Source organism: Microtus oregoni, unplaced genomic scaffold (genome assembly GCF_018167655.1).
Source record: "Microtus oregoni isolate MIOR12 unplaced genomic scaffold, Mior012 000008F_ref0000371, whole genome shotgun sequence".
Taxonomy (NCBI): Eukaryota; Metazoa; Chordata; class Mammalia; order Rodentia; family Cricetidae; genus Microtus; species Microtus oregoni.
The window spans coordinates 58,156,165-58,180,899 of NW_024543067.1; the positions used below are offsets into that span (position 1 = coordinate 58,156,165).

The 24,735-nt window shown below is 45.1% G+C and overlaps 1 protein-coding gene across 2 annotated transcripts in view; it reads right to left on the reverse strand.

The window, feature by feature from the left end:
* The window catches only part of LOC121451665 (tubulin-specific chaperone cofactor E-like protein), a 144,650-nt gene that overhangs the window by 113,071 nt on the left and 6,844 nt on the right, over positions 1-24,735 (reverse strand). For both annotated transcript variants that reach the window (XM_041657361.1, XM_041657363.1), the window contains exons 2-5: positions 11,344-11,493; positions 8,294-8,433; positions 2,985-3,166; positions 764-1,020 (exon numbers count right to left, since the gene is read on the reverse strand). In XM_041657361.1, the coding sequence (XP_041513295.1) occupies positions 764-1,020; positions 2,985-3,166; positions 8,294-8,433; positions 11,344-11,476 (712 nt within the window). In that variant the 5' untranslated portion in view covers positions 11,477-11,493. The remainder of the gene's footprint in view (positions 1-763; positions 1,021-2,984; positions 3,167-8,293; positions 8,434-11,343; positions 11,494-24,735) is intronic.

Genomic DNA, 24,735 nt, shown 5'->3' on the forward strand with positions numbered 1-24,735 from the left:
GCATGACTCTAAATAAATGACTGTGGCTGAGGTGGAAGTGCAGAGACAACAGAGGACCAGAGCATGTCAGCATTAGAGGGAAGAACAGGTGGACCACGGGGCACCGGGAGAGCACTGAGCCAGTCTGTGCACACCACAGGGAGGAGCTGTTCTGCTCATTTCTCAAAGCCCATGGGGTTCACCCTATTGACTCTCAGATGCATGACATGTCAGAACCAGCTCATTGATGGGCACGGTACAAACATGCCAGTGGGGGTGGGAGGTACAAAATGGGGGCAGGTTGTTCACACATGAGAAACCATCTGTACTTTCTACTTAAGTTTTCCGTGAACCTAAAGCTGGTCTTAAATAAAAATCATTAACACATATTCATTCTTGTAATGTACAGGATACAGCAGCAATAAGGTGACAATCAAGAATGTATGGATGAGCATTTAAAAAGGCTGCCAGACCAGGATTCCTTACTCTGCATCTAGGTAAAATGATATAGTTTATAATTCTTTTCTGTCTTTTAATAACTACATCAATTTCATTTTACTTCTTTATGACTCTTTTTAATGTATAAAATATAAATTGTGAAAATAATTCTATGCTCCTTAACACTTATTACTTAAGAAGAAAATGATGTCTTAAATTAAGTGGATCGTAGGTACATGAAAACCTACCCTGTTACCAGTATAGTTATGAACAAAACACATTTTTATTATATTCCATGATGAACTTGACCAGACTGACACAGAACGAGGGCAAGCCTGTGCCTCACCTGACTTGTGAAGGCTGATGGATCGCAGATTAGGAAACAGCCTCGCCAGGGAGTCAGCAGGCTCCTCGATAGCATTCAAGTGATTGTTGGCCAGGACCAGGGTATCCAGTGAAGGGAACATTACACCGAGCTTTCGGATTTCAGTCCAGTCTTGGAGGTTATTGTCTGTTATGTGTAGGAGCTTAAGGGAATGACAGCAAACAGAAGGACAAGACACTGTTTCATAGTCATTAAGGCACAGGAAGAGCTCCTCCAGACTGCAGAGAGAAAGGAAACAGCCAATTGTTTAGAGCAGTTGAGTTTTACCTTCAGACACACCGCCATACATTCAGTAACTAAAGGACGCAAGGGCCAGGAACCCCAGGAGGATGGGGAAGGAAGAGCATCAATCCAAGGCTAGCCTGGCTACTCAGTGATACACTGTCTTAAAAACTAAAAATAAACAATCACACTATATATAAGACTCTGGCTATATCACAGACAAAATATAAATGGGTTTTCCTGCAGCTCAGAACAGTGTATCTCTGGGAAGGGAAATCCAGAGTGAAGCATCAGAGGCTGCTGGGAGCTGCTGCTGGGTTAGTCCTGTGCTTAACCGAACGCCAGAGCATGCGGCACTAACTCTTAGAACAAGTGTCCTCTGGAGCAATGAAACTGAAGTGCAAGTCTACAACACAGGAAAGAATGCCCGGCTTCCAAGGAGGGACAGACTTAATTAAGCCGAGAGACAACAGAAGAAAATCCCAGAAAACGTGGAGAAATGTTTATAAAAAGAAACGATAACTACCATATCCCTACCCTGTGTCAGCCCTTGTGCCAGGAACATATAATGGTGTCCACTTCACAGGCAAGGAAACTGGGCCCAAAGAGGTTAAGGGGATGTCAAAGGTCACATGGTTAGCAAGTGACACCTGAATTTAAGTTAATTCAACTGCCACAACTAATGGTACACACAAGTCATTCTGGCACCTACAGGGTAGAGCCAGGAGAATAAGGAGTTCAATGCCAGCCTCGGCTACACAGTGAGTGTGAGGCCAGCCTGGGCTTCATGAGACCCTGTCTCAAAGAACAATTAATTCGGTGCCATACTAGAAGCTGTTCATCGTGAAGAAAGCTGATTAGCTTAACAGTGAAGAACTCAGGTGCAGTGAGTGGTGTGAGGCCGGATCCTGGGAGCCTGGATCATTTGTCCCCAGTTAGTCCCTTGGGCAGCTGAGGATAGGCAACCTGAAATGACCCTATCCTATAGCAATACTGACGAATATCTTGCATACTACCATAGAACCTTCATCTGGTGATGGATGGAGATAGAGACAGAGACCCACACTGGAGCACTGGTCTGAGCTCCCAAGGTCCCAATGAGGAGCAGAAGGAGGGAGAAGATGAGCAAGGAAGTCGGGACCACGAGGGGCACACCCACCCACTGAGACAAGGGGGCTGATCTATTGGGAGCTCACCAAGGCCAGCTGGACTGTGACTGAAAAAGCATGGGATAAAACCGACTCTTTGAACATGGCAAACAATGAGGGCTGATGAGAAGCCAAGGACAATGGCACGGGGTTTTGACCCTACTTCATGTTCTGGCTTTGTGGGAGCCTAGCCAGTTTGGTTGTTCACCTTCCTAGACATGGACGGAGGGGGGCGGACCTTGGACTTTCCACAGGGGAGGGAACCCTGACTGCTCTATGGACTGGAGAGGGAGGGGGAGAGGAGTTTGGGGGAGCAGGAGAAGGGTGGGAGGAGGGGGAGGGAAATGGGAGGCTGGGAAGAGGCGGATACTATTTTTTCCTTTTCTCAATAAAAAAAAAAGAAAGAAAAAGCAAAAAAAAAAAAAGAAAAATCAAAGAAATTCCAGCTTTCTTTCTTTCTGGCAGAGGTTTCCTCTGTGCAGGTCCACTTTGCATCAGCCTACAGAGGTGCCCAGTCATCTCAACGTCAACACATTTTTTTTCTTCTAAAGAAAAGGCTAAAGCAATTCTTAAATTGGGCAATCAGAAGATTAAAGAGGTGCTCGGGACAGCAAGTGCTTCTCAAGAGCCATCCCATGTCTCCCAGCTGTGCCCCTGGAAAGGTGAGCAGGTCACCCCACACTCTCACCCCAGTGACTTCATTTTTCTGACCTTTTTCCATTCAACCTACAGCTCTAGAGTTTCTGAGCTGAGAGATCAGCAGAGACACATATGGCAACATGACCCCACTCCCCTGTGCTCGCTGGGCTTACTCTGGTAACTCCTGAAGTATCGTGTGCACTGTTTCCCATGATGCTTTGCTGTTGTTGAGGACAAGTTTGCGAACCCCCGAGAAGGACCCAGCACATGTTCTCTCTAGAACCGACAGATTCAGAGGATTGGAACTCAGGTTTAGAAACTCCAGCTGAGGAACATTTGACACAATCTTACTGACCTGCGGAGAAAAGAGAGATGTGAGTCAGGCGGACATTGCAGCCTTGAAAGAGCAGTCACGTGCGCGAAGGCCTGAATAGGTCCCCAGGTGAAGGGCTTGTACCTCGAAGAGTCCCACTTAGCAAAGGCACCTACAGAGCAGGAGGAGTGGTTCAACAAATTACGGCAAATCATTTAGTCTGTTTCCAAGGAAGAGTTAGTGGCACTGGAAGGATTCCCTGTGTGACCATTAGCAAGGCCCTGATTTTGCCCAGTACGATACACTCTCACAGAAGTAAGATAAAAGGATAATTTAGATGATATTCTAGGCTATACATTTTTAAAGAGCTAAGATTAAGTCAGCTCTTAATCTTAGTGCAGTTCTCTCTGACTACCTTCACCCGCTCATTCTCATCACCTCACAATGTCTGAGTAAAAGCTTCCTCAGCTCCACCCCAACCCTTCTGTAAGGATCTGTGTGTCCAAAGCTGACTGGAGAGACATCACCACTCAGGGATGCTTCAGTTTGTTTCCGAGGCAAAAAAAAAAAAAAAAAAAAAAAAAAAAAACACTTTAAAATGTATTTATTCAAAAGCCCAAGACATCCAGAATAGACCAACAGACAGAAAGACAGATGATACACAGACAGACAGATGGAGACTGGTGAAGGAGAAAACATGATCACCAATACACCACTTTATGGCTTACTCAGCAACCTATAAAAAAAGTGAAGCAGGAGGTGTGGCTGAGTCTAACTATACGCTCTTAACAGTTCTAGCTTTCTGGATACATACTCGTTCTCCGAACAAACTGCCAGCTGTGACTTTCTCGTGGTGAAAACGAGGACACTGAAGCTCAGAGACATTCAACAACTTTGACTGTGGTCCCACTGTACATCACGAGTATAGCCGGGAGGAAACGAAGAACAACTGGAGAGCAGTGGGCACGGGCAGTGAGGACCGAGTGAAGGGAGCTGGAATGATGCTCACACCTACAAATGTATTAAGTCTCGCAGGGCCAGGCAGCAGTGGAGTCAGAGAGGAGCAGTAGGGACTCATTTAGGAGTGTGGAAGGCTTGCTTTCAAATCAGTTTCCAACAGTTGCTAGCTGACTGGCTTCATCTCTTAACCTTTCCAAGTCTGTTTCCTTGCTGACAAAAGGGGAAAGTACCCAGATGGCCCAGGACCCTGTGAAGGGTTAAATGAGATGCGCGTGGATGTCACTCAGGGTTGACATCTCTGTACCAGTTTGTTTTCGGAGCTCTGGAAGAGACGCTGGGTACATCCAGAGAGGACCATGGGCAGAAGAAAAGGTGAGCTGCAGCTTCATCAGGCCACAGCGCCTGCTCAGTTCAGTGAGATTAACTCAAGGGAGGCTCCCAGGAGTCCGTCAGAGGAAAGGCCCTCCTCCCATTCACCATTCATCCACTCTGCACACTCAATGTTCCACAAATGAAGAAGGGAGCTGTCGAATAGGGAAGATGCACTGAGCTGCTGTATTCAGCGTGAGGGATGCCGACAGTATGAGGATATTCCCTCGCAGCCGCTTCTGTGAGTGAGTGTTACCAAACCGTAATGCAATGCGTGGCTGTGCCTATAACATAGCTCAATAGCTCACGCAGGGACCAATAGTGCATTACATTCCATGACCTAAATACCAATGAGAAGGACTTTCACACACTAGACGATGACCAGAAACCATCACCTCCCTCTAGATTTCTATAATAAAGAGCAAAATGCTTTTTAAAAAAAATGAGTTACTTAAAGGTTGTGAAACAAATTCTGGGGATTCCCAAGGCTAACGGCTGTGTGGCCTCTTTATCATCTACATTGGCCAAGTGTCCAGTGGGACCCTGCGCATGTTCCTGAACACTACACAGGACTCACACTAAGCAATCAGGCAGGAAGCATTTTCTGTGCTAGAAACAAATATTTTCTTTTAAAGTATGAAGATCCAAAAGGCTTCCTGTGTCACCTCACATGGATGCTAAGGAAAACATAGTATTCATTAGATTGATTAAAATTTACTTATGATAGAAAAATTTCCCAAGTGCAAAGTCGACAAACTCTGTTGAGTTTCTACGGCAGCTCTTCATGTGCTGTCTTTAAATCACAGATTAAAAAGACTCCCCTGGCTGGAATGAGTTGAATTTGATCATGTGCAAAAGTGAGGAGCTGAACTCGCATCACCTCTCAGACCTCTACAGATCAGGGTTTCATAGGGGTCCTCTACCCAGGCACCCATAAAGGGGGAAACTCAAGATGTAAGGAAATGGGGACGGGATCGCAGATAACCATCGGTAATTTAAGCCCAAGCTTTTCTCTACCTCACCTGACTGGCTAACTCCTCCCTCCTTTCAAACACTTGATTCAATTTCTTTTATAAAATGGTTTCAATAAGAAAAAAAGGGGGGGGGAACAGAGATACGTTGGGAAAGGTTGAGCAAAATTCTATCCAGCCAAAAATTCAAGTCACTAGCTAAAAACTGGAACTGCTTTATATACAAGTGCCGAATGAAGAAAAATGGACACATTTTTATCTCCCTCCAGACTACTACAGTTCTCACCCAGTGTGTTTGAGCCTTGAGATATATAGCAGCTGAGAGCTTAAAACAAAAGAAATGGCTCCTAACTTGTAACATTAGTGACCACTCAGGAAACTCAAAGAACATTCCACATTACTTTGCTCCACATGGTTATGTTAATGCAGGCTGAAGTCAACTTGGTCAATGTCTAGGGGGAAATGATCTTCATAATCAGACACATGGATTGTAAGGGGATTGAAATGTGATGTCTTTAAACCAGTAACCCATGAAGCATTTGTAGCCTGGCAAAGAGTTTAATCAAAGCAAAAGAAAAAAATCAATATTCTTTTGTTGTCAGTTTTCCTCCAGTCCCTTTACACTCTGATATATACTCTAAAAGAGTGGGATCAACTACAGTTAGGATTCGGAGGATTACAGAAATGGTTAAAAAAAAAAAAAGAGTAAACTAAATGAGAAACTTGAAAGCAACAGCATCAGCAGGCTACCAAGTGCATAGGAGGATGCTCAAACAAAGTGCAGATACTTCAAATAAATATGCAGCCCCTGGCTGTATGCAGTGTGGTCTGGGAAATAACACAGACCTTTGCTAAAGCAGACAGAAAGCCTGGTTCCTAGTGTAAGCTCTGTGTGCTGGCCCACCCTATGGATAGCTCCCTTCTGACGTGCAATTTACCATTACTAAACTGCTCTGAATAGTGAGCAAAAGCTCAGGTCCAAAGTCAAAGTACAGGTCAAAACCCAGCCTGTGGGGCAGTTCACATCACCAAACAACAAAGTTAGAGGACTCAGCAGAGGAGGAGTGAGAGAAGGATGTGGTCTGAACCCCCACCGTCCACACCCCACAGCAGTAGGACCACAAATCTACCCAACTCTGGGGAGTCAGAGCTTCATCAACAGGACTGAAGAGAGTCCCAGCTTGGGAGGACTAGCAGGGTGGCTCTTTCTGCATCCGGGCAGTGTAGACAGAGCATGCCTGGTGACTGGGTGTCTCTGAACCAAAAAAGTACAAGCTATGATTTGTGATTAGTAAGATAAGTAGTTTATCCAGGCAAACGGATACATGTAAGGGTGGAAACCGCTTCTCGAGCAGCCCGAGGAGTCTACACTTCCACTATAAGTCGGATGACATAAACATTCAAGTATTTTGATAAAAATCCTGTCACAACAGGAACTGCCACTAAGACATGGACACCAAATTAAATAGAACAGGGGAACAGATACATAAAAAAAGCTGAACAAACAGTTCACTGAGTTTTCTTAACCAAGAAAGCTGTTTTAGGATTCGTGTAACACTTGATGGCTACGGAGTATTTCAATGGCTAATTACCAGCACCTGTATACTGGTGTGATACACGAAAGGACCAGGTGAATTCTGGGAAGTCATGGTAAGAGTTGCAGCAAGCGGTCTTCACCAATCCATAAATGCAGCCAGTCACTCCTTAACATAGGCAACAGACATCTGATGCTCTAGTACACAGGGTGGTGGTGATTTAAAAAAGACAGAAACCTTCATCGAAAACAAGCTCACAGTCTCTTGAAAAAATATGGAGTCAGCAAGTGACCACACCACTCTGAGACGAATCCTTCTGCAGTAGTAGGCACAGATGCTCTGGGGTAATCTGGCTGCCTGAGTTCAGAGAGCAGGGGAATCGGACACATGGATGACAACCCAGGCAGTGGCCAGAAAATGACAGAAAAACGTGATTAAAGCAAGGAAGCTCCCGTGCCATTTGCCTGTGTTGTCTGCAATTGACAGCGCAGGGCTAAAGATAGACATGAAGTTCTGGGAACAGCAGAGAGCTATGTGATGAGGGCCATTCCTCAGGATTCAAGCCTCGGTTGCTAAGCAGGGGAAAGCAAGGGAAGGGTGTCACGCAGCAGAGTCCAGGGTGATTCATTTGCTACAGAAGTGTGTGGTGTACTATGCAGCGATGGAGAAACAGGAGACAACAGGAATGAGAAAATCCATCAAGCAAACCTCTACAGATAATCAAAGCAAAAAGTATGAGCGTGATTTGAATGAACCAAGTAGGAAGAACTGGCTTCCCCTTATACTTTGTGGTAGTTTCGATCAGGAAATGTTTTAGTAAGTTAGGGATTGACATCTACGATAACAAGAAGGAATGCTATGAAGCTGTTAGTGTGTAGTTCGAGTTACTCTCAGGTCAAAAGGCATCAGATGTATCAAACTACTCAACACTTGGTTAAAATAAGGGAAGTTCTGAAGGATTTGTCAAAGATTTCAGTAACAAGAAAATGACTATAATCTCGGTTTCGGTGGAAGCAATTCCAAGTCAATCTACAGAGATAAACCCAGAAGTGGAAGCAGGGCATGAGCAGAAGATGTAGGACTGAGAAAGAGAAAGCACTGTTGCAGTCGAAGTGTCCGTAGGCTCATTAACCTTTCAATGCCTGGAATAAAATGTCTCTGTGCTGCCCACACTAATAAAAGCAGGGTGGCAGCAATAAACACTAACTGGGGAGCACTGCAGGGAGCACACACAGAGGCTCCAGTGAGAACTAGAGTCAGAGTATGCAAAGAGCACAGCAGGAGCACAATGGTACCCAACGCCTTTCCCCAGTGCAGCACCGCACAGGCTGTACCTCGTGCCAGTCTTCCAGTTTGTTGTCAGAAAGATCGAGCTCTGACACGTGAGCGCAGAAGGCAGCGATTTCTCTTTCGTCTCCCGCGCAGGTGATTCCGCAGCTGTTCAGCACGAGCACACTGGGGAGGTTGAGGCGATCTGAATCACAGGAGACACAAAACACTTGCTCCATTCAGCCTAGTTCTCTTTTCATTATTATTCCCCCATATATTACATCCCGACCAGCTTCCCCTCCTCTCGCCCCCCCCCCCGTCTCTCCCCCTCACCTCTCCTCTCCCCCAGACCCACCCCCTCTTCTCTCCACAGAAAAGAGCAGACCTCCCAGGGACATCAACCAAACACTGCACAACAGGCTACAATAAGACCAAGCACAGACCATTACATCAAGGCTGGATGAGGCAACCCAGTAGGAGGAAAAGGAAATCACAAGTAGGCAAAAGAGTCAGAGACCACACACCCCCACTCCTAACTCTTAAGAATCCCACAAGAACACCAACCTACTCAGCCATAACATATATGTAGAAGACATAGGTCAGAACCCTACAGGCTCCCTGATCTCTGTGATTCCCCATGTGTCCCATTAGTTGATTCTGTGGACCGTGTTCTCGTGGTGTCCCTGACCACTCTAGTTCCTCCAATTCTTTCTCCCCCTCCTCCACAGGACTCTCCTAGCTCCACCTAATGTTTGGCTGTGGGACTTGGCATCTGCTCCCATCAGTTGCTGGAAGAAGTCTCTCTGGTCTCTTTGATGACGATTCTGCTATAGCCTAATTTTTGCCTATGTATGTTTAGCACCCAGAAATCATCAGGTTAAAAAAAAAACTACCTGTATCTTCTGCATTCCAAGAAGGCCTCGAAAATATAGTGGGATCTTGGGGCCTTGAATCCTAAAGGAAGAATTAAATATGGGCCAAAGAAACTCAGAAGTGCTGAACCCCCACCATGAAAGGTCTTCTCAGCTCTGCTCCTGGCTGGGCATCTGTCAGCCACCAGCAACACCCACACTGCTGGCTTCTTGCACACACACGGGACCCAGGTAACCTGTGTCTCAGAGCACCGCTGACCGACCTCAGGTCTGCAATTCTACAGCATCTGCACTCTTTCCTCTCGAAGTTCCTTTCAAAAGTTATCTCCAATAGTTCATAGATTCAGTAGAGTTGACCCCCCAGCATCCATCAAATCTATGAAGTGTTGGAACATCTGAAAGGGATGAACTCACAGATCAAAAACAGCAGGACCTCCATGACACAAGACAACAACAGGATATCCAAGAGGAGCCCATTATTGCTGGAGTATCAGAAACCAGAGAACTTGAGCCAAACCAATGACTCATGGTAATGAACACTTGCAAGTAAAGATGAACAGACGAAAGGGTGAACTCTGTGACTCAGTGGGCCACACTACAGCTTCCATGACAAGATTCTTTTTTTGTTTTTGTTTGGTTTGGTTTTTTATTTTCCTTTTGAATTTGGTTTTGATTTGAGGAGAGTTAGCGAGGGCAGAGGGTGGACGCAAGGGTACAGGGATGTAAAGGGATAAGAAAGCATGATGTGAAATCCACAAAGCATCAATAAAAGTTAAAAAAAAAACCTATCAAACTTCTCACAAGCTATCTGCTAAGCCGCCTCTTCAAGTCTGTGTGTTCAAAACATCTTCTTCACTTATAGAAAGACAATTAAAATGCTGTTTCTTTCATTTCTGCCTAACAATTATTCCCTTTTTAGATTCATGTGTTAACAGATTTTTCCCATATGAAAATATAGCCTTCTTTTAAAATAAATTCCTAATTGGAGAAAAAGTTTCAGAATCTGAAAAACACAAAACTATGGCCGGCCAAATACAGAATCTGGCCTGGTATGCCCTAGTGTGTCAGCAAAGGCACTCACTGTCTCACAGAAAGAGACAGACGTGACACCTCAACCACTTTTTCTCCCATTTGGAAAAAAACCAAGGGCTCCTGAAGGGCATGATTCATAATTTGAGGCCTTGAATTATATAGTTTTTCTACTAAGTACTATTTTAGTATCAAATTCCTGATGTAGACCAGAGCCTAGGCAACAAACTGCCAACTCAGAGGTACATGATTACAAAGCTGGAGACAGTTCTATTGAGAAATGACTGTCAGTAGACTCTTGAGTACTGGAATAAAGCAAGGATTCCCTATGAACTCTCCTGAATGACAAAGAACTACTTCTAAAATCTGCTAAGTACAGCTAGGATAAAAAGGCTAGCAAAAACCCACCTTGCACACTTCCCTCTTCTAGAATGTCTTTGTCTCCTCTCTAATCATACTCTACATTCTCCAAGGGCTAGTTAACCTTTGAACCCTTTCCTGATAGTTTTATCTTCTAAATTTCATTCTTCGTCACTGTGGTTTTCATTTGGCTCAACATAAGCTACATTGTGATATACCTTAATCAATGTGAATGTCGTGTAATCTAACCAAGACCTGTGAAGGGCCTCAAGGGCAATGGTCAGCCTCGTACTATTCTGTATTCTTCGAGTTCCTTGAAAGGGTATGCACTTGAAGGATTATTCCCCAAGTATCAGTCTTGCCCTGTAAAGACAACTATAATGTCTCTGACCAATCTGGAAGAGAGCAGCTCTGTGAGGCTCTTTAAGAAAACACTGGAGTGAGATGACCCAGGCCCAGAAAGACAGCTATCAATGCACTCACTCATAAGTGGCTTTTAGACATAAAGCAAAGAAAAAACAGCCTACAATTCACAATCCCAGAGAACCTAGACAAAAAGAGGATCTAATCTACATGGGAAGTAGAAAAAGACAAGATCTCATGAGTAAATTGGGAGCATGGGGACCATGGAAGAGGATAGAAGGGGAGGGGAGAGAAAGAAAGGGGAGCGGAGAAAAATACATATCTCAATGAAAACAAATGAAAAAAGAAAACTCTGGAATCATAACATGTAATGATGACCATTTGACTCATAATTCAAAATAAACAAGGCACTCACTCACAAATAAGGCGATGTTGTAAGCTAACCCAGATAATCGCAGATAAAGACATGTTCTTTGTTCCACCTGCCTTACCTTTCATAGGAGAGCCCTGAGGAGTGGCTGGAACATGGACTCCCATCCCAGGGCCACGGCGGTAAGGGAAGTTTTCAGGACTGTATTTTTCACACAACACTTGCATAAAACTTCTTCCACTGGGCTGGTCCATCTTCTTTTCTGAAAAGTCTACAAGAAAACGAGAAATCATCAAAATTATCTACTTACTCATGTAAGAACTATTTTTTGTTTATGAAGCAGGAGGCTGGGCACTGCAGATGTGTACAGCATATTACTGCCCCAGGCAAACTTCTGTGCTGAGACCATGAAATGTGCGGAGGACAGCAATGACGGCTCAGCATGGTGTGCACAACATCACTAAATGGTAGTCCAGCACTTGGGGGGAGGGTGTCTTCCAGCCGTGGATAACAAGGATGCCCTTGGTTGGTAGGTAAGGTTCATGTATTAATTAGAAAAAGACTGAACACAGGAGCAGATTAAACATCAGGTTAACTATGGACAGTTCGCATGAATTCTTTAATACTGTCCCTTGAAATTCCTTCTCTCCCCACAGTAACAGAGCCTTTGTGTGTATATACATGTGTGTGTGGGGGTGTGGACGCATGCATACTTGTCTTTAGAAACATATGAATAAGAAGTGGCTGATGGGATAGCAATCTCTGTGGTAATTTACAGAAATCTTGAAGACAGCCAGTGCTTTCCATCTGATCTTTTGCTTCCTGTTTCCTCTATTCTTTTGCTGCAGAACAGATGCCTTGCTGGAACGTGATCCAGGAAAGAAGCCTGATGGAAGTAGACGTGAGCAAAAGGGACCCAGGTCCCCAAGATCTCCATGGACCTAAGCTCTCAGACTGGCAGGAACCTTAGGAATTCAAGTGACCAATAACAGTCAGTTTTAACGTAAGCCACTGCCCTTCTCCACTGCCTGGTCCCTTATTATTGGACCTAAGTCCACCTAAGAGAGAGTGCTCTTTCTTCTGGTGCGGAATTTAGGTAAAGTCTGTCACTTCGCTTCTCTATTTGATCTCATCTAGGGGCCCGAACATTCAGTAAGTCTGGCACTTTCTCCACACTACGCACACATCAAAGGAGAGAAGAGCAAACACGCTGACCTCTGACAGCCTGATAAGACACTACCCTAAGGGACTGCTCCGTGCTCCAGGTTTCACATCAGCCAGAATACGGGCAACCACAATTAGTCTCCAATTACCAGCCAGCATACTACTTTTTAAAATTAAAGTAATCAATAGAAAGGCTTGGAAATGGCACAGTGATAAGAGTGCACAGCGGCCTATGAATAACTTCAAGAAACACGGGGCTGCCAAAGCAGTTACAGTAGGAACTACTGCACACTCCATCAGTAGCTGAACAGAACGGGAGAGAGCTGGCTTTGGAGGAGGGAACACAGTTTGATTGCTTTGTTTGTATTGTTTTGTTTGTTTTAACTCATCATGGTACTTGACTATTTGACAAATATGATGGAACCAGGACCAAAGGGGAAGGAGTTAGGTCGACACCACAGACACACAGGCATAAGATGAGACCTGAGCGGATACAGGGGAACAATCAGTGCATATGGCTGGCTCAAGACAGGATTAGTAAGTAAGGTTTTGGGGGAATATGGTGGCTAGCAAAAGGAGAGGTGGGCTGTGGGCTGTAAGACAACCTCAGGTTTCTGGTGCTGACTGCTGTAACTAGTCAAGAGATGAGGAACTGCACTTCCTCCATGGGCAGTGTGGGCACCTGGTGACATTGCAGGAAACAGCATGTTAGGTGAGAAATGTTAGCTGAAGATGGACTCACATGTCACCTGAATAGAGGACATGTTATGAGGAATGACAGGACAAAAGAACTCTGGGGCCTGGGGACAGAAGAGGCAATGAATGACAAAAAAGGGAGCAGGAACAACCAAAGAGCAGAAAGCACAGCCCCAGGCCAGGACCTTTGAGGAGGTGTGGAGGAAGATGGAATGACAAGCCCCTCAGTAACGAGGGCCTTAACCTAACAGAGCGGTTGGAGAGATGGCTCTATGCTTAACAACACTTGATGCTCCCCCAGTGGACCTTGGCTTGGTTTTAAACACCGACATGGAAGCTCAAAACAGTCTACAACCGCAGTTCCAGTGGATCCAAACCCTCTGCTGGCCTCCTCAGGCACGAGGTACACGTGGTGCACACACATATGTAAGCAAACACTCAGGCACACAAAAAATAAAAATTAATAAGTCATGAAAAACAATTAGAGATTTGAATGCAGTTACACATTAACTAGGGATGTGAAAGACTGGAAGACACCAGAAGGAACGAGCATTAAAGAGTTTCCCAGAGAGCTGTTAGATACCGACCAGACAATGCTTCTTATTGCTCCCAATGAGTGCTGACATTTATTTCACCGTAGCAACACTGCTCTACTTATGCTTATATAGTTAAGTAAGCCAAATTCTGGGTCTTTTTCCTGGGATATTATACTAACTCTGTCACTAAATTATGCAGAGAGCAGAAGTGTGGATTCTGTACAGAGTCACAGCACACATGCAGCATGCACATGTATATGGCACGGGCTTGATAAATGGCGCTGAGTATTAAAGTCATTCATCTCCAGGGCGCTGAGTAGAAACGGCAGAGACTCTGGGAAGAGGGCAGATTAAGCCCACTCAGTTTTCATCACTTAATAGCTCTGTGACCCAACAGACAAGATGCACCACCACCCGCGGTAGCAAACATGCCAGCCAACATTTAACTCCCCATGAAAAGAAGCACATCCATCTCATTACTATGCAAATTTGATTTTTTTTGTCCTAAATAAGCATTAAAATTATATGTATACCAAATAATTTCTTTAAGGTAAAATTTTATTATCAAGAAATATTTGATTTACATATTTTATTTATCTATATACCTGAGGTTGTGTAAAAATTTCTTGGATGAAACGGGTCACAGGTGAAAGTTTTAAAAAGCCATGACCTGTGGAGTACGTGGCTCCTAGGGACAATGAAGCACTTCAAGTGTGCTACTTGCATTACAAGGCTGGAGGCCAGCTCCCAGCTACACATGGCTGTTCATCCTGCATCGGTATCATGATAAAAACCCACGGACACGGGAAGTTCATGGCTTTCACAGACTAGGGACACATGAATTAGTTCCTAACCTCTCTCCTCCTCACCCCCGATGATTTAAACATCCCCCTCAGGTTTGCAGCAAGAGTTTAAGAGAAACCGAAGACAGAAATAGCCACTAAGCTGTCTGCCCTCAACTGCAACCTGAGCACGTTTACAGGACTCTGTGGAATCCGTGCAGATGCCTAGAACACATGTGTTCACTCAACACATGCCTATCCAGGGAACACGTGCTTCTCTGTATAATCTGCCCGAGTTCCCCAGGCAGTTTCACCCCTTTATTTGTGAGCTTCCTGTCGGCACCTGTTTCAGTACTATTGCTATGTGACAGGTTAGTTCACTGACCTACGGTGCTAACGGTCGGAAGAGCTACTGAGAGCTTCGGGAACCCTCAGATCAGAAGGTTCTTTGCTCATGGAAACTCTCTACCGCCAACAGCAGCCACGGCCCAGAGGCTCCGCCACTAGTAAAGGATGCCACAGCTCTAGCAATGCCTGTCTCAGGCAGGACACCAGGGGAGTTTTTTTAGAAATGGTTAACAAAAACATCAGAGAAGTTACATTGCCATCTCCCATAAACAGACAGTTCAAAAGACTAACGTACGTGGGAAGGCAGACTGTCACTGTGGCAGCCAAGGTCTCCGTGTTCAGGCAGCATCTCTGATCTGGAGGCTGCTGCAGCACTTACACCACATGACTCAAGGGCAGCTACTCGGACACCACTGAAATGTAGACCACGCCAGCCATGCAAAGTAAGTGCTGACTCGAGTGAAGGTCGTGCCAGGAGATAAACAAGTGTGGGAACTTGGAAGTTTTCCCTTGAGCCTTTAAGCTTGAGAACTCTTCCAGAGCCGGGCCTGCTGGTGCCTGCCTGTAATCCTCCATACCTGAGAGGCAGAGGCAGGAGAATCCTAGGTCCAATCCAAGGTAGCCTGGACTACTAGTGATTTCTAGGCCACCCTGAACTGCTTCCCGAGGCTCTGTCTCAAAATGAAAATTAATAATAGAGAAGGCCAGGAGCATAGTTTGGGGGTAGTGTTCTTGCTCGGCGCATACAAAGCCGCAGGTTCACCCTCCTCTCAACAAAACAAAGCCCTCTTCCAATATTCAGGAAGAGAAACTATGTAGTGTTCTCTGTGAGATTACGAAGTGACTCCAGGCCCCTTTACTGGTCATTGCCAGCACAGTTTACTGAAGAGTCTTCCAGCAATGCAGGCTTCACACATGCACACATGGCCGCTCAACTGGAACCTTAGAGACGAATAGATTGGTAACACAAAATCTGCTCGGACCTGCTGTATTTTAGGAGGAATGGTGGGTGAGAAAGGGAGGCTGAAAACCAAGAAGACTGAAAGATGAGGAAATGTAGAATGGAAAAGATCTTTAACTGCAGTCTTTTAAAAGGCTTGGGGGTGGCGGGTAATCTATGGCTTTCTGGAAATAACAGGAGTCAGGTTACACCCGTCTACCTCTGCAGTTGGCAGAGTGCAAATGCATTTTAAACTGTTCTGAATTGGTGCTTGAAACCAGCGAGCCAGGAATCTTGGGTGATGCTGCTGGGTTCCATTACAGGTGGTGAAATATGCGAAAATCTCAAACCTTTGTGTCTCAAGATCCTGATCCAATATCATGTAAAGCACCTGAAGAAAGTCACAGCAAAGCACGGGTGGGGCAGGCGCACAGGGCACTCCTGCTGGGTGGATGGATATGGGAGGAGAGCCACACAGATAGTGTACCAGTCCCACACTCCTGCTGGGTGGATGGATATGGGAGGAGAGCCACACAGATAGTGTACCAGTCCCACACTCCTGCTGGGTGGATGGATATGGGAGGAGAGCCACACAGATAGTGTACCAGTCCCACACTCCTGCTGGGTGGATGGATATGGGAGGAGAGCCACACAGATAGTGTACCAGTCCCACACTCCTGCTGGGTGGATGGATATGGGAGGAGAGCCACACAGATAGTGTACCAGTCCCACACTCCTGCTGGGTGGATGGATATGGGAGGAGAGCCACACAGATAGTGTACCAGTCCCACACTCCTGCTGGGTGGATGGATATGGGAGGAGAGCCACACAGATAGTGTACCAGTCCCACACTCCTGCTGGGTGGATGGATATGGGAGGAGAGCCACATAGATAGTGTACCAGTCCCACACTCCTGCTGGGTGGATGGATATGGGAGGAGAGCCACACAGATAGTGTACCAGTCCCACATGCACACTATCAAACAGCCTGGCCTCTACGTTCCCGCCCAAAAAGGGGGAGATTAAAATAAGCATGAAACCCAACACAACCGTGAGCAGAAAACGGGTTAAAGCTGACCCTGGGTGCTAAGGTTAGTTAAGATGTAACCTCTAGTCAGCAGTGGCCGTGCTGTCCACAGACACAACGTGGAACGGGGTGCGTCCTAAAACATAAACACAACCAGCCCTGCTCACAACTTCCGAAAGACAGAGATACAATCTCAGAGGGCCAAAATGTAAAATCTAAACCTTATAAGAATAGAATTATTGGCTTGTATATACACTATCCCTGGAGAGAAATGAACTACAAGCAGGACAGCAACCGAGGCTGAGAGAAGGCCTGGGAAGGAGGGCAGCGAGGAACCCTGCCACTGTTGACTTGGAGGCAGCTGAGCTCAGCAGACCCAGGTGCCATCTTTCCGAGTGGGTGTTTTCATGTAATTTATACAGGTATGACCCAATCGTCTGTCGGCTTTTTATTATTTATTTAATCTCCTCAGGATTTATAGTTTCTATGAAAAAGGAAGATGGTGTTTCCGACATGTGGACTATATAGTGTTCTAATAGGTCTAAAGGAATGATGAGGAAGAAACAAGAAATAGAACGGACGATCCAACAGAAGAAGGCAGCTTTGTAAAATGCAGTGGACAAGTGGGAGAGCGCATACCTGAGCCTCCGAAGCAAACTTCAGCATCGGGACCAGGGGAGGAGTGTAGGCGGTCAGGCAGGTGACAGCAGCCACCAGGTCCTACAGATTCTCACTGCTCCCTCACTAGGACAAAGGCAAGTTCCACTCTGGACTATGGGCCATGCAGCAGGGCTACAGGGACATCCGGCAAGCCTCTACCAGTCAAGTGCAGTTGCACAACCATACCAGGAAGCAGAGCTGAACTAAGTTCAGTTGGTGGCCTTGGAACTTCGGGCCACCAGGTCACCACTATCTGGAGACCCACAGAGAAGGGTTTCCACGGTGGAGCACTCTCTGGGTAGTCCCTAGGGGCTACAATTGTCAATGGCTGGGGACCAGAATTACACTTTAGGAAAAGAAATAAAAATATTTATCCTAACCTAGGAAAACACTGATTTGGACCCAATTATATATAAGTCAGTCTTAGAAGTAGGGGATGCTGGCAGCGTATCTGACTCCATTTATCCGAAGAAGACAGAAAACTACACTCTGAAAGCACCGGCCAATGTTGACCTAAGAAAAAAGAAGGCAAACATTTTGCCTAAGTTTGCACCATTCTCCTGCAGCTTCTCTTAGTCAGGCGAGGTTTCACACCAGTGACGTTTCTTTCCATGTAGATGTCTGCTTTCTTCAGAAGACTATCCGACCGTGGGACTCACAAACTGTTGGGCAGGGGTAAACAAAGGTTTTTCATTTTCTCTGTGACGTCTTTTTGAACTCTAACAAGTCATCCCAATGAGGTCTATCTGCCTGCTCATTTATGTATTGAATAGGCATTTCCATGGAGTGTATTTCACTTAGAGGATCAGTGAACATACGTGTACCAGAGGCTCAATCTGTGCTGAGCACTAGAGAAAGGAAGAAGAAATAAAATTCAAACCCTGACTCAGAGCATTTGCCCCGTAGAAGGAACTGAATGAGATAATACTTGTATAAACAAGTCACACAAAAGGGGGAAAGTGGGTGTTAGATAGATGGATCAGTAATTGAGCGGGCTCCCAGTAATTGAGAGCTCTTGCAAAGGACCTGGTTTCAGTTCCCAGCATCCATGCATTGGCCCATAACTGTCTCTAACTCCAGTTCCAGTGGGGCAGTGTCTCTTCTGACATACACATATACATACATACATATATATCTGCTTGTATCCATATATACAATATATATTTATATATATTAAGAAACACAGGAAGTGTTAACTTTAGAAAGTATGACAAAGTAAGTGAATCCTGGGCCATCTAACGGGAGGGCCAGCTGGAGAAGACTATTCCAAGTACAAAAGACAAAGGAACATGGACAGGCAAAGAGACCTGAAACACTACCAACACCACTAGAATACAGGGCAGCGGGGGAGGAAGTGCAGACGACTTCCTAGGAAGATGTTCAGGAGATGCTAGCCTCACTCCGCCAGAGGTTGCCCTGCGGAGATAAAGAATGATAACCTCTCACAGGGCACTGTGGACCAGTGCAAAGATGGAGTTCCCAATCTTCAATAGTAAAAACAGAAATCAGCCTGGTGGTGGTGGTGCATGCCTTTAATCTCAGCTCTTAGGATGCAGAGGCAGGTGGATCTCTGTGAGTTTGAGATCAGCCTGGTCTACAGAGTGAGTTCCAGGACAGCAAGGATTGTTACACAGGGAAACCTTGTCTCGAAAAATGAAAGAAGAAAAGGATAGGAACAAAAGACAGAGAGATGGGACTTGAAGATCCTTACAGTGTGGAGCAATTTGTTCACCTCAGGGTCAGTGGCAGCAATTCCAGCACAGACAAGGGAGTTAAACCACACCACAGAGCAATGAGGAAATAAAGAGGAAGCAGAGACAAAGAACATGGGCCTGGTCTGAGGGACTTGGATGAAAGTGGAAGAGATGAACAGCTGCTGAAGAAAACCCAGAGTTAATACTTGCTGATTTTTAAGGTAAAAAACAGAAATGCATTGGCTAAGTATAAGGGGAGTCTGGGAAGGTCAGCAGGTCAACCGAAAGTGACAGAATGAAGCCTAAAGGAAGGCACTCTGCTGGGTCGTGCTCCACAATCACCCGGGATACCAGCTTTCTTAATTTTTTCAAGTTCTTTTCTTAGTCTATTTGACTTTCACTAAGTGTGGATGCCTCCTCTAATCGCATCACAAAAAAGCTTTCTGTTTTTGACACTAAACCTCGCTAGATCCTTCAACATTGTATTCTAGGAAGCTGCAGGGTTTTACTTGCTTCATTTCTGAACAAGTGTGTCTGGGCCATAGCACAAGTGCATCACCACTGAGACACAATCACGCTTGGGGCTACGTACAGACAATGTACGGAAGAGTTACATATTTCCCTCAGGAAAAGATTTTAAGATTCTCAAGATGAGTAATCACCTTACTGGTTTAAAAAACTACATTATCTGATCTGAATGTTTTAAAACTTTTACTTGAAAGTAAGCAAGCAGTAAGGTCAGAACCACAGGACATGTAACTCCTGCCGTGGGGCCTTCCTTTCCTGACCTAGACGTGGCAGTAAATGCAGCCAAACGCCTTTCCTCTCTGCTGCAAATGTAGCCATAGCCACACCAGAACACACAAGCCAGTGGCAGGGAATGCACTTTATGGTGTTTGTCCTCCCAGACCTCGCTTTCCAGGCTGTGGAGGTGTGTATTCTCAACTCAAGGATAAAGTGGCTTTTAGACACATAACTTTAGAATCTGCCTCCAAGCTCACGAAACACTTGTGTCCACACATACATACAAACTACAAGCCTACAAAAATTCCTGTTCAGGGTCTTAAACCCATTAAGGAGCTGTTACAGTGGAAGTCACAAATACTAGCCACACCTTCCAAATGGACACCTCAAGGACACAGTCCAGGGCAGTAAAAAAGGTGGATCTCTTTCTCCTGACACTCCCAATTTAATCTGTGCTGAAGTCAACGTGCAGCCCCTCAACTCTACCTGCTCCCTCTGGGGTTATGTAATATATCTAGCTAGATGGCCTCTTTGGTTGAAAAGTAAAGAAAAGGTAAAGAGGTAAAGTAGAGAAAACTCTAGCAAACTTTCAGAGCTACCCTGCAGAGACACGGCTAGCCAACTTGCTAGCTCCCTCTTCACATTCCAGATACAAGACAAGTCTGGCTGGTAACTCATCATCACCCCCACGTCATATCACCATGATCTCACACCAGTCAATCAATCACCCTATTCTCAGAGCCTCTCTGTCACCTGCATTCCACACAATATCTTAGTGTAATAGGCACCCCATCATACTTTTTACACACACACACACACACACACACCTGTCAATGAAAACATCAGCAGATGAAATGTGAATTCGTCAAATTCTTCATTCTTAGGCCAAAGGTCTAGCAGCACCACAGGTCTCCTTACAAGCAACATGAACTTCAGGTCCGAAGTTCTGTCCTTGACGCAGTGACATAAGAGATGCTAAAACTGAGGCTGTATGTTAGTTACCCAGGTGAGCTCTGCGTTTTCTACTGTAAGCCATACCGTAGCACATAAGTCACACACAAGTGTTGGCAAGGTTTTCTCCGCTACAGGGACACACTAGCAAACACAGCTGATGCACATGCTAGCTGTTTAGTGTATTCAAGCACAGGACCTGAAATGCCTGACCCAGGGGGAGGAAACCTGACAAAGTACCTCTTCATGCAGAATTATTTCATAAGTATTCATTTCTAAATAATTCCTAATGTTTGTAGTTTCTAAATGACTAAAACATTCTGCAAACCAACTGCCCATATTCCTATTAGGCACCCAGAAACAGAAAAGAATGCTTCCCAGACACTCGGCAACCACAACACAGAGGTTAGCATTTCCTGCACTCTACTTCAGCATCTTCCAAAGAGACTCCTCCTGAAGCCCTCATACCCATCTCACTCGCAAACAAATCAACACCCACCTGATGTTTCCATTTGACCTGGGTCCCATCTGGAGGGATCTCACACCTTTATCATCGCACTGACTCAGAGCAGGATTAGAGACACTGACTCTTGAACCCAAACCTCTCCACACAGAGATTAGCAATCACTTTAAAGCCTAGAAATTTTCCACAGGCGCTCTCTGAGACACACTCACACTTATCTGTATTTACAGCCTGGGCAACTGAGGGGATTTGCTCAGGCTTCTGGGGCCCAACCAGTCTGCTAAGTCATCCTTCTTGTATCTAATCTGCTGAGCCATGCTGACTTCATTAAAAAAGGAACACTTCATGTCAACAGTACACAGCATCACATACAAATCCTAGAACTAGACCTTGAGAAAGTGCATGAAAATTATTGCAGGCAAATTCTTACTGTAACTACGTTGAAGGCACTGAAGCCAAGCACAGAACAAGAGCCCTGCCTGGTCACTCACCAAAGCGGCGGAACTATTTGCAGCCACTGTCTCTGGAACAGCAGCACAGCACCCCCTCTTGAATGGATCACTTGTGCATATTTTCTTGCAGCTGTAGCACACAAGTTTAAGGTCATTACCTAGCTGTCTACAGATTACTTCATTATCTCTGCACTACAGAAGCAGCTAGGGAAGCCACTATGGGAAGGCCGAGGCTCATCAGGAACGGACAGCTAACGTATCGTACAACAGCCCTCTGCAGATAACAAAGAACTCTGGTAACCATGGGTTGCCAGACATTAGAAGAGCCACATGGAGAGTATGCCAAAGTTTACACACGGGAAGCAAAGTCACAAGTTCCATTCCATGCCGTGCTCCAGCCCTGTTGCCTGTGCTGACTCCGGAGCTAATGATAGAGTCCAGCAGGCCGTGTGGCTGAAGATCTCCAAGCCTTCGTGTGCTTATGCAACAGAAAGAGTAAAAGAGTACCCTGAACTCCCACCTCAGAGACTTGCTGGAGAACAAATGGAGCGGTACCAGGAAACACATGCCCACCACCTACCACGACCATTACTTGGAGTGACCATGGGAGTAGGGGTATTGGTTTGGACAGCTTACTTACAATCCTTGTTAAATAGATTTGATCTAGACTTTTAGGACCCATGACCATGCTGATTAATGGCAAATAATGAGGCAGCATAGTGAAAATGTCTGATGTTCATAAAGCCTTCCTTGTTAACTGGATGACTTTCTGCCACCTTTCCACCTGCCTGAAGGATAAAATAGGTAAGTTGTAATAAATGCATTTAGAGACATGAGTTATGAAGGATAAAATCATCATCTATACATTTCTTGTTAATATGAGAACACACATTGCTAAAGGAATGAAAGTTATTCTTTCATAAAGGGTACTTGCCTTTATAAAACTTAGGCCTTAAAATATTAATGATGCTCATGAAAAACATGATCTTAATGAGTCACTGCAATAAGGGTTTAATAATTTAGATTTATTTTTAACATAGTAAGAACTGAAAATCTTTCCTAATTTGCTTCAAACCTATGGACTTAGTAACAATGCCATGATTATAAATACAATAAAAGTATCCTTCAGAAAAGAAAGTCTTTTTATTGCACTAATGGCATATGTCAATCAGAAAACTTAGTATTTTAAAGACATCGCACTAAATTATTCTCTTAGAATAGTACTGAGATGCGTGTATGACAAGGAGAACATTGGAGCTAACCATCTCCTGAAAACTCATCTCCAGCATTTCACAGCTCCGTTCCACACGGCTTCCATGTCTCAAATCCATTTGCTTGCCAAAATGGATCTGCACATCATCACTCAGGGTTCCTGTAGTTACTTGTAGATACATGCAGAGGGTTGAGGATGTGAGTCACCAATGAGGACCTGCAGCTGAGCAGAACTGGGTGGGACTCTGCCCTCTGGTTCCAGCTCTCCTGCTGTAAACAGGCTCCCATTTGGGGGATCTAGTCAGATCTAGGTTGGTCGTGGTTTTGTGAGTCTACTGCTGTCGCTGTTTAAGAAGTCTCCCAAGACTAGCGCTGAAATGGGATGTGCTCCAAAGACACAGGAGGCTCTGCTGCGTCTCTCGGAGAAAACACACCTGCTAGACAGCTTCACTCAGGCAAATCACAGCACAGTAAATTCACTGGGAGCCAAGCAAGTAAACAAGTGTCTTAAAACAGATACACAGAGGATGTCATGCATGGATTGTCACTGCTCGTTTGACCGACCATGTCCTGGGGGTCACGCGCTTACAGGAACTAGCCTGTATTTCCTGTGGGAGCAAGTGTTTCACATCCACTAACTCTGGGTGGCTTTGCGGGAAACCAACTACACTTCATTCAAGAACAATCTAGGGAAAGAAGATTAGACCAAGAGAAGAGAAAGCAGGCCCATGTAAATAAGACATGCAGGGGCAGAGAAATCACAAGAAAAACATAAACCAGTCAATAATTAATCCTGGGACAGAGAAAATATATCTGGAAAAATAAAAATAAAAAGATGGGAGAGAAGAAAGTCAGCGCCAACCTCAGAGCAGCACAGGGAAAAGGTCATCTTCAGATAAAAGGGAAGAGCAAGCGTCCCCAGGGAGGCGAACAGGCAGTCAGCCTAAGGACTGCTGCATGCCCTTGACTTAGACGGCACAACAAAACATCTGCAACACAGAAAGAAGCTGGACAGCGAAACTTAAAGTCTTTGATCGTCAAGACATTAAAAATGTAAAAGACAAGTCTGAAACTGGAAAAAGATTATGCATTACACATAAAGCATAAAGATTTCTTTTTATAAAGAAAAATTAAAATCCAACAGAAAAAATGGATAAAAGACATGAACAAGTATGTATCAGGAGATAACTCTCAACTGGCTAATAAATTTATATGAAAGATGATCATAATAATCATCCAGACAAAAATGAAAATCTCCGCAGTTTTACACACACACACACACACACACACACACAGTCATGCATGTACACACGTACAGAGAGAAAGAGAGAGAGAGACAGAGACAGACAGACACAGAGGGAGAGAGAGAGAACCCAGAGAGGAACTAACCAGAGTAGAGCGGTGTTGAGAGTTGAGCACAGCCATACCCATGGGAGGCACCCTTGGAGGATGGAGGCCTTTGATTAGGAAGCGCCTGGGGCAGAATCAGAATCAGACCTCTTCATCCCTCAGTCTGGCTGCTCTTCCTTCATCAGCATCACATGCAAATCCACCTTGTTCTCCCTGTTTTTATCCCCTGGTCCAGATCAAGCAGCCATAGCCCTCTGTAACAGTTTCCTCACCGGTGTCTCCTAGCTTCCTGGGAGCTACACAACATGTAAGTCAAGTGGTGTCCTTCAAAATGCTGATGGCCTCCTTTCTCCCTCGGAATAAAACCAATCTCAACCGTGTACCTCCCAGGCTTTATTTCCTTAGGTTTCCCGAGCTCTGCTCTCTGCCTATCCTTCTAACCCCACTTCCTTCCACTCTTTTCCTTTTCTTTCTAAAATTGCCCAGCTAATTTCC